Source organism: Castanea sativa, chromosome 9, assembly GCF_040712315.1.
Source record: "Castanea sativa cultivar Marrone di Chiusa Pesio chromosome 9, ASM4071231v1".
Taxonomy (NCBI): domain Eukaryota; kingdom Viridiplantae; phylum Streptophyta; class Magnoliopsida; order Fagales; family Fagaceae; genus Castanea; species Castanea sativa.
Window position 1 is genome coordinate 35,662,829 of NC_134021.1, and position 10,471 is coordinate 35,673,299.

The window sequence follows — 10,471 nt, forward strand, 5'->3', positions numbered from 1 at the left end:
TTAAAGACAAAAATAAGGATGAAAGTTTAGGGTCCATTCATTTGGGGTGAAAATAAGGAAAATGGAAAATAGAGAGAGGAAAATAGGGTGAAAAATGTTGTTTTCACTATTCAATTGGGGAAGGAAAATAGAAAGGAGATAAAATCCGGAAGAAAGTTTTCTCTTTGGGCCCACATTTTTTTTTCCTCCCAAATCGGGAGGAAAATCTGGGGAGAAAAGTGCTATAATAGCACTTTTACAAAAATGCCCTCTTCCCACCTATTTTTTTCAACGTTCTCTTCTCTTTTTTATTTTCTTTTTTTCCTCAACGTGAGCTGGGATATTTTTTTCAACATGCTCTTCTCTCCTTTTTTTTTTTTTCAACGTGATGTGGGATATTTTTTTTCAACGTTCTCTTCTCTCTCTCTCTCTCTCTCTCTCTCTTTTCAACGTGACCTCATCTATAATAATAAAAATACAAGTATAAATTTATATATATGGTGTAATAAATTTTATATTATGTAGTGAGTACAAATAAATCTATTTCTTACATATTATGTAACAAGGATATAATAGTCAATTTATATAAATTACATTTTCCATCCTTTCCTTTTTCTCTTCAACCAAACAAAAGAGTTTTCCACCCTCCCATTTTTCCACCCCTCCAACCGAACACATAAGAGGGAAAATTAAATATTTTCTATCCTCCTACTTTTCCATCCTCCCACAATTTCCATCCTTCCACTTTTCCACTCCTCGTAGAAATGAAAAACAAACATCTGGTAAAGGTTAAGAACATAAATAAAATATATTCAATAGTTTAGAGACGAAAAATAAAATTTCTAATAGTTTAGGGATGAAAAATGAAATTCTTAAAGTTTAAGGATGAAAAACCAAATTTTTGGTAAAGTTTAGGGACTAAAATAATATTTTATCCAAAAAAAAATTACATAAGAGAACCAAGAACTTAAATGGGTGTCCATTGTTTTGTTTTTTTATAGTAAACTTCTTTTGGCATAATATCCTACATACAATTCTAGAAATAAAGAACAATAAGTAAGATGAATTTATTAGATAATAACATAAGCATAAGTTTCATTTTGGAAAAAAATATATATAAATACAACAACGTGGGGTGTATTGTGTGAGATTTAATTATAGGGATGACTTATTGATTAAGAAGAATTGTATCGAAAAGTTATAGCTGATATATTAAGTTCTGAAAATTTTGATAATAGATTTTGAGTTGGAGTAGAATTTAAATTTCTATAATTTAGATGATAAAAATTTATCTAAATTAAATTATTAAATCTTATCCCCTAGTCAAAGACTTGTAACTTGGATTGGGTCTGAATAAGTCTATTTATAAGCTTAATGGGTCTCACGAAATTACTACCTCTTGTGCACGTATCTATCCTAATATATTAGTCAATCTATATATTAGTCCATTAATCACTACAATTAAAAGAATAAAATAATCTCTCTCATTTTCAACGTGAGATTAAACAATTTCACTCACTCCTCTTCTTTTATATTAAGTCCCACATCTTTACATAATATAAATAAATTTTAATTATATAATATTAAAATGCTCCAATATATTCCATTTCAATGTAAATTCAAACATTTCAGGGAAATATAGATGTATTCCGTTAGTTTTTTATATCTTGTTTTTGTCTTAATATACAAGTGGCGACTCTAGATATAAAACCTTTAACTTGAGAGGTACCATATTGATGGTCAAATTATCTCCATTGAGAACTTCGGATCATCCCAATTTTGAGACACGTTGATCACTTGAAAGTAAGCTGTGTGGGGTAGCGGGTGCAAGAACACTACAATTGATTTGATCGGATTGAGTGATAGGCAACCTTCCAACTCAAATTCGACCGACTTGTAAGCAACCCTAATTCTTTATATATATAAAAACTGAAACTTTGACTTTTTATTGACATTTTCAGAGCTTGCCATATTATTATTATTATTATTATTTTTAAAAAATTATTTAATTTTTATTTATCCCATACATTGCCTAAAGAGAGTTGGAAAACAAAAATTATTTCCATATATATGTTGCCTAAAAATAGTTGGAAACCAATACGTGAACCAAAGTAGAGTTGAAAACTAATTACAACTCAACAAATTATCCACCGTCTTACAACTATATATATATATATATATATATATATATATATATATATATATATATATATATATATATATATTAAATACAATAACAACAATGTAGAAGCTGAAAAAGAATGAAGAGTCATGATAATTGAAAGACAAGTTTTTTCTTTCTTCTAGTCTCTCTGGTCACTGAGGATGGATTTGGATGGAGTCTTGCTTTGATGCTGGGGAGAGCTATATTTAGGTTTTTTATTTTTGGCTTTTACTTTTGCCACTGCTAATAGAATTAGACACACAATGAAGTTGGTGTGGCTGGCTATTGCTAACATGCTCAAAGCTCAAGCATGGTTCCATGCAACCATATAGTACCTATGTTATTCTTTTTTCATGGTTTAATTTTGTTGTTTTAGATGCTATGGTATTGAATTATTGCTGCCTTAAGTCTCGCATCTTAAGCTTGGTACTTTTTTTTTTGTCATCTACATTATTATTATTTTTTTAATCTACGTTCTTTTAATTCTTCTGTTATTCCATTTGGTTCCGGTGAACATGTCGGATATTTGAAATACGTATTGTTTTTGTTGTTTAGAGTTTACACCGGTAAAACTTATTGCTTTATATATCTTTTAAAAAAAGGCAACTTTTTATTTGGTACCTTTTGATTTGTCGGGTGTTGGGTGCAAGTTGGTGATTGAGTGGCTAGGAGGAGAATTTTTTTGACTTAGGCTAGCCTCACCGTTTGGGTGCAAATTTCTCTGCCACTAAATCGTTTTCCCATGGAAAACACAAACACAAATCTGATTCACATCATAAAAACTCTCCACGGACACAAAATTGATTCACATTATAATAACTCTCCACAAATGTTTATGATTTTGCGTCATCAAGTGTAGATTTTTTTCCCTCTTAGGAGATGTGGGTGGTTTTTTTTGGCTTGTTTCTGTTGTAGAGTTGTTGCCACCACCACATTCCTCCTCCTCCACCTTCTTCTTCTTCTTCTTCTTCGGCTCCCACAGGCCATAAAAAATGCTTCTTCTTTTTTGCTTATAATCTGTAAAATAATACAATAATCTATGAGAAGGGTAATTTTGTAATTAACCCATAATGAAACAAAAGGGCGACGGACGTAACAAGGCTGTTGGCACTATTCATGACAGACGACAGTGTAAGGTCAACAGCTTTATCCCGTAGCTGACGACTGCACTTTGAGCAACAAAATGACAAGCTGAAGACAGCAAACTGAAAGGGACAAGCTGAAGGCAGCAAGCTAAAGACGGTAAGCTGAAGGCAGCAAGCTAAAGACGGTAAGCTGAAGATTGTAAGTTGAAGAGGATAAACTGAAGGGAATGTATAAACCTCCGTCGGGTCTGACACGGCCTTACTTGATCTCCACGCATACGTGTACAAGGAGACATCTTGCGCTGCACCCTTAACCCTAATCAAGAAGACTCCTACAAGGAAAAAAACTTTAGGAGATACGCAGAATCCAAGAGGTTCTCTCCTAGAAGGAAAGAACTTCTTGGCCAAGGTACAGATGTCAACCCTACACTACAATAAATACCCCAAAACCCTCATAAATCAAGGTACGTATTATTCACCCCAACTCTGGTATTCTAGAGTTGTGAACAAGAGATTTCTCTAACTTGATTGTCGGAGGGTATTTGGCTGGTACCACACCGGTACTCTTCTTAAGGTTTTCAGCTTTTGTGTTGTGCAGGTTCTCTATCGGGAGCACATAAGGACCGTGTGACTTACTGACGATTTTCGGTATCATCAGTTGGTGCCGTCTGTGGGAACTTTAGCGACTTGTAAAGCCGTGCTATCGCTTCTCGGACAAAGAGTTCCATGGTACTCACTCGCTCGATAACGACCACCAACAACGTTCAAGGAGATGAACCATGCATAACGGTGCTCAAGAGACAAGTCCATACTCTGGCCGCTGCTGTGGAACGCCTCACCAAACAGAACCAGGATTCGGAAGAACAATTGTGCCAAAGGAATGCGGGCACTAACACCCAAGAGAAGGATCAAGAAGGAACTAGCACGGAGAGAAGGAACCAGGAAGGGCCGGAAGGTAACAACGCCCCTAGCAGGCCGGAACGACAGGACACGAGCTGGCCATCTGTCACCGATACCATCCCACCTCACATAGTCGCTGAGATGCAGATGATGAAGGAGCAAATAGACTGCATGATGAACGCCCCTCAGAGGACGGGTGTCCAGTGATCTTGATAACCTGGTCCAGCGAACTGACTCGCCATTCACAACATCCATTAGTTCATTCCCTTTTCTACAAAAGTTTTGTATGCCGCAGGTGGAAAGCTACGACAGGTCCAAGGATCCCTTAGATCACTTGGAGTCTTTCAAGACCTTGATGCACCTTCAAAGGGTGCCGGACGCAATCATGTGCAGAGCCTTTCCCACCACGCTGAAGGGACCCATAAGGATCTGGTTCAGTAGGTTGACGCCCAACTCCATTGGTACTTTCAAAGAGTTAAGCGCCCAATTCGCCTCATACTTCATCGGGGGGCATAAGTATAAGAAATCCACCGCATGCCTGATGAACATTAAGCACCGGGAAGACGAGACGCTAAGGTCTTACATAACTCGTTTTAACAAGGAGGCCCTCTCGATCAATGAAGCAGACGACAAGATACTCGTAGTGGCGTTCACCAATGGGCTACGGAAGGGAAAGTTCCTATTTTCCCTATATAAGAACGACCCGAAGACCATGTTAGAGGTGCCATTTTCATCGTGATCATGGCCACAACACAGCTGACTGCTATGACTTGAAGTAACAAATAGAAGCTCTTATTAGACAAGGAAGGCTACAGAGGTTCGTTAGCAAGGAAAGAACGGACCCACCGCAGGATCAGGCTCCCCGATGGGAGAATGAGTGCCCTAGGCCGCTCGCAGGAGATATAAGAATGATTGTAGGAGGCACCGCGACTACCAGGTCGTCGAAAAAGGCCCGTAAAACTTACCTCAGGATGGTTCAGAACATCCAGCTGACGGGTTCCGTACCCAAGATGGCGCAAATCGACAACCCCCTCATTGGATTCTCGGAAGAAGATGCACGAAGTCTTCACCACCCACATGATGACGCACTCTTCGTCACCATAAAAGTAGGAGACTATAACATGCACCGAGTTCTGGTTGACAACGGTAGCTCAGCGGACATCCTCTATTACCTTGCATTCCAGAAGATGAGGATTGGTAAGGAGCGACTAGTTCCAACTAACGCTTCGCTCGTTGGCTTTGGAGGGACGAGGGTATTCCCCCTTGGCGTTGTCACTTTGGCTGTAACTGTAGGCGACTATCCTCAGCAGATCACTAAGAATGAAACATTCCTCGTGGTCGATTGCTCGTCAGCTTGCAACTCCATTATAGGATAGCCTACCCTCAATTCATGGAAGGCTATAACCTCAACCTACCATTTGATGATAAAATTCCCTACTAACTATGGAGTAGGAGAATTGCGAGGAGATCAGGTGGCCGCACGTGAATGTTACGTAGCTATGATGGAAATGGATGACCACCTCTAAGCCATGAGCATAGAAGAACATCGGACAGCGACAGAGCCCGTTGAAAGACTCGAAGATATACCTCTTGACGATTCCCGACCAGAATGAACAACCAAGGTCGGCACCCTTGCAGACCCGAAAATTTGCCAAGCACTTGCAACTTTCCTCAAGGAAATAGGGACGTATTCGCTTGGAGCCATGAAGACATGCCTAGAATCGACCCGTCAGTCATAGTGCATAGGTTGAATGTGTCGCCTTCCTTTTCGCCCGTCCGCCAAAAGAAACGAGTGTTCGCCCAAGAGAGAGATCAAGCTGTGGCGGACGAAGTCCGCAAGCTACAAGAGGTAGGGTTCATTAGGGAAGTTTACTACCTTGATTGGTTGGCGAACATCGTGATGGTCAAAAAGAGCAACGGAAAATGGAGGATGTGCGTCGACTTCACGGACCTAAAAAAAGCGTGCCCTAAAGATAGCTACCCCCTCCCGCGGGTCAACCTCTTGGTGGACTCTACGGCTCAACACCAGCTACTGAGCTTCATGGACGCATTTTTAAGATACAACCAAATCCAAATGGACAAAGCTGATCAGGAGAAGACTTCATTCATAACAAGCCAAAGCCTTTTTTGTTACAAGGTCATGCCATTCAGCTTAAAGAACGCGGACGCAACATATCAAAGGCTCATGAACAAGATGTTCGCATGACAGATTGGGAGAATTGTCTAGGTGTATGTCAACGACATGCTAGTGAAAAGCCGAAGGGAATACGATCACTTGGAGGATCTCAGGGAAACCTTCGACACTCTTCGTTCCTACAACATGAAGCTTAATCCAGGCAAGTGTGCCTTCGGAGTGACGAGGGGAAAGTTCCTAGGATACATGGTATCCTAGAGAGGTATTGAGGCTAACCCAAACAAGATCCGGGCTATAATAGAAATGGCACCTCCTAAAAACATAAAAGAAGTACAAAGCCTTAACGGCAAGATCGCCGCGGTTAATAGATTTGTATCCAAAGTGACGGATAAATGTCTACCATTCTTTCGCATGCTGAAGAAGTCTTTTGAGTGAACGGCCGAATGTTAGCAGGCATTCGAGGACCTAAAGGCCTACCTCTCTTCATCACTGCTACTAAGTCCCTCACAACTAGGAGAAGAATTATTTCTCTACTTGGCTGTCTCTCCGGCCGCTGTCAATGCGGCCTTAGTTAGAGAAGACGACAAGGTGCAAAGGCCCATAAACTACGCTAGCCAGGCACTTCATGGTGCAGAAGAAAGGTACCCTTCAATGGAAAAGCTCGCCTTCGTTCTAGTCACAGCAGCCCGTAAACTCAAGTCGTACTTCCAAGCCCATACAGTGATCGTCCTAATTGACAAGCCCTTGCAGCCAGCGATGAGCAGTCTTGAAGCTGTCGGACGTATGGCGTTATGGGCAATAGAGTTGAGTGAATTTGACATACAATATCGCCCACGTACCGCCATCAAGGGACAGGTGGTCGCTGACTTCATTGCGAAGTTCACCAACGCGGAAGGCTAGGGAGCAGGATATCCCCAATGGAATGTATTCACGGACAGATCGTCCAACAACAAGGCTGGTGGAGCAGGGGTCGTACTTCAATCTCCAGAGGGTGACAAGATCGAATGCATGGTTTTTATCGACCATACCTGAGATGCTTAGGTCCCGAAGAAGCGGATTATGTCATGAGAGAAGTGCACGAGGGGATCTATGGCAACCAATTAGGGTCGCAGTCGTTGGTGCATAAATTGATTCGGGCTGGATATTACTAGCTAACTATGCAGAAGGACACTCAAATTTATGTCAAAGCCTGCGACAAGTGTCAAAGGTTGAGCAACATCATCAGATAATCGATGGAAGAGCTGACCCCAATAACCGCTCCGTGGCCATTCACCCAATGGGAATTGGACATCATGGGCCCATTCCGAATAGCAGTGAGACAGTTGAAGTTCCTAATAGTCGACATAGACTACTTCACCAAATGGGTAGAAGCTGAAGCCCTGGCCACAATCACTGAGAAGAACGTACGGAGCTTTGTTTGGAAGAACATCATTTATAGGTACGGAATCCCAAGGGCCTTGGTCTCGGACAACAATAAGCAATTTGACAATGACTCCTTCCGAGACTTTTGCTCACAGTTAGGAATCAAGAACCACTACTCCTCCCCTACCCATCCTCAAGCCAACGGACAAGTTGAGGTCACGAATCGATCCTTGCTTCGGATCATCAAGACTCGGCTCGATGGGGCATAGGGTATATGGCTAGAGGAGCTGCCCAGCGTACTATGGGCATACAAGACGACAGTCAGAACTCCTACAGGAGAAACTTCGTTTCGACTAGCATACGGAAGCGAGATGGTCATCTCAATTGAGGTTGGACTCACGAGCTACAAGGTGGACAATCACGACGAAGGAAGGAATGACGAGACCATACGTCTACAACTTGATCTAGTTGATGAGGTTAGGGCGACAGCAGAATAAAGACTCGCACAATACCAGGACCTCATGGCCAAACACTACAACTCCCAAGTCAAACACCGGGACTTCAAAGTTGGAGACCTCATTTTGAGGAAAGTGATGGGCGCTGCCAGAGACCCTGCACAAGGAAAGCTCGGCCCAAACTGGGAAGGACCCTACAGAATAACGTCATGGCTAAGGAAGGGCATCTACCACTTAGAGACACTTGACAGACAGAAGCTGCGTCACCCATGGAACGCCGAGCATCTTAGGAAGTACTACCAGTAAAAGACAGCATGAAGAATGCTACTCCTCATTCCCAATCTATTTCTTTTAGTCATCTATCTTAGTTTACTTTTGCCTACAGTACTTTTCAAGCCCAAGGGGCTAAGGTTTATTTGTTTTGAAACAATTTTCTATTTATATATGCATTCATCATAATAAGAGGAGTTTATTTAGAAACGACTGGCGTATTTGTTGAGTGGAAAAATTTATTATTAAGTCTGAGTAGACGACCTTATTATTAAATCCACAAAGTGAACGAGCCTATTGCTCAATCCACAAAGTGGACGAGTCTACTGTTAAGACCAAAAAGTGGAGGAAGTTATCACCAAGTCCACAAAGTGGACGAGTCTATTACTAAGTCCACAAAGTGGAGGAAGTTATCACCAAGTCCACAGAGTGAACGAGTCTACTACTAAGTCCACAAAGTGGATGAGTCTACTGCTAAGTCCATAAAGTTGACGAACTTATCACTAAGTCCACAAAATGAACGATTCTACTGCTAAGCCCACAAAGTGGACAAAGTTATCACTAAGTCCACAAAGTGGACGAGTCTACTGCTAAGTCCACAAAGTGGACGAATCTACTGTTAAGTCCACAAAGTGGACGAAATTATCACTAAGTCCACAAAGTGAAAGAGTCTACTAGTAAGTCCACGAAATGGACAAATTTAGCACTACGTCCATAAAATGGACAAACTTATCACCAGTCTACAAACTAGACAAATTTAATATCAAGTCCACAAAGTGGATAGACTCAATATAACGTCCACTAAGTGGACGAGTTCATTACAAAACCTACAAAATGAATGAATTTATTAGAATCCACAAAGTGGATGAGTAGTCAACTAAAAGAAAGCTGACGTCATTATCTGTAAGCTAACGGATCCATGGTGAGAACCCAAAGTGACGGGTTGAAATCAGTAAAGAAGACGAGCCTAAGGACAACCTAAGAAGATGTCTTCACCCTATTTCACTAAGTACCCTGACATACAAGTGCAAAAGATAAAAACACACATGCAAAATGAAAAGTAATGCATATATACTGAAAGTGACAGGCAAAAAATGATTTTTACAAGCAAAAGCCCAAAAACAAGCGGGTGTTAAACACTATATGGAATTAACTTACATTTTACAAATAAAGAAAGAAAAAGCTGAAGTTCATGGAATCGGGGGGTCTTGAGACTTTTCATCACCCTTTGGAAAAAGGGCCTGGACGCCTGGAGTGGAACGATCTTCAGCATCAAGGTCTTCAACATGAGAATTTGCTGACGGAGTCAAGGTGACGGGCTTGTCCACGATAGGCTGAGCAAGGACGATACTATCACCTTTTGGGTCCGCCTCGAGCTTAATAGCATCGTCACTTTCCTCAAAAATAGTGTCGCCCACAAAAATCGACGGTAGAGGCTCGTCCATACTGACCTTGGATAAATCCAAGTTAGGGTAGACAAACTTGACCTGCTTTAGGCAGTCTTCAAACCCATCACCGTAGTAGACGGCACAAGTGTCTATAAAGGGCTGCGAATCTTTGAATTTTGCCACGGTGTCGCTCTTGGTCGTCTCTACCTGGCTTCAAAGAGCCTTCAGCTCTTTTTTTACCGTTTCTTTAGCCTCATATTCCTTTTTTCTCTGACGGCTCTCCTTCTCCAGCTCTCTAGTTTGCTCCTTTCACTTTCTGATGAAAATTGCGGATAACATCCTTGTATTGCTTTTGGGCGTCAGTTAGGTTCTTAATGGGCGTATGCAGACGGGTAATCCTTCCCTCCTTAGCGATGCCCCTATGCTGCAAAGCCTTCATACGGACCAATGCCTATGCAATGAAAAACGCTGTCAGTAACGCGAAAAAGAAAGAAGAGATGCTAATAAGGAATAAGGTAACATATCCGGGAAAGGTCAAAGAGGCCTGACACCCCCAACTCTTCCATTGCTTGCTCGGTACAAGGATTTAATTCCTCACTCTTGAGGACGGACTCCATCACCTTAATAGCATAGTCCCTGTGGGTAAGAAGGCGAAGGACAAGGTCCTGAATGACGAGGCTAGACGACGTCATTAACCCCTTGCCCACTCCATGACTCGGCTTCAGGGGCGATGT

The 10,471-nt window shown here is 41.4% G+C and overlaps 1 protein-coding gene across 1 annotated transcript; it reads left to right on the top strand.

Moving 5' to 3' along the window:
• The first annotated feature begins 4,414 nt into the window (after positions 1-4,414).
• LOC142609129 (uncharacterized) lies at positions 4,415-4,867 on the top strand. The gene has a single exon (XM_075780754.1). The coding sequence runs from the start codon at positions 4,415-4,417 to the stop codon at positions 4,865-4,867; it is 453 nt and encodes a 150-aa protein (XP_075636869.1).
• The last annotated feature ends 5,604 nt before the right edge of the window (positions 4,868-10,471 follow it).

Bases quoted from the DNA above. Each gene is read 5' to 3' on its own strand.
- LOC142609129 (XM_075780754.1), top strand. From the start codon at position 4,415: ATGCCGCAGGTGGAAAGCTACGACAGGTCCAAGGATCCCTTAGATCAC.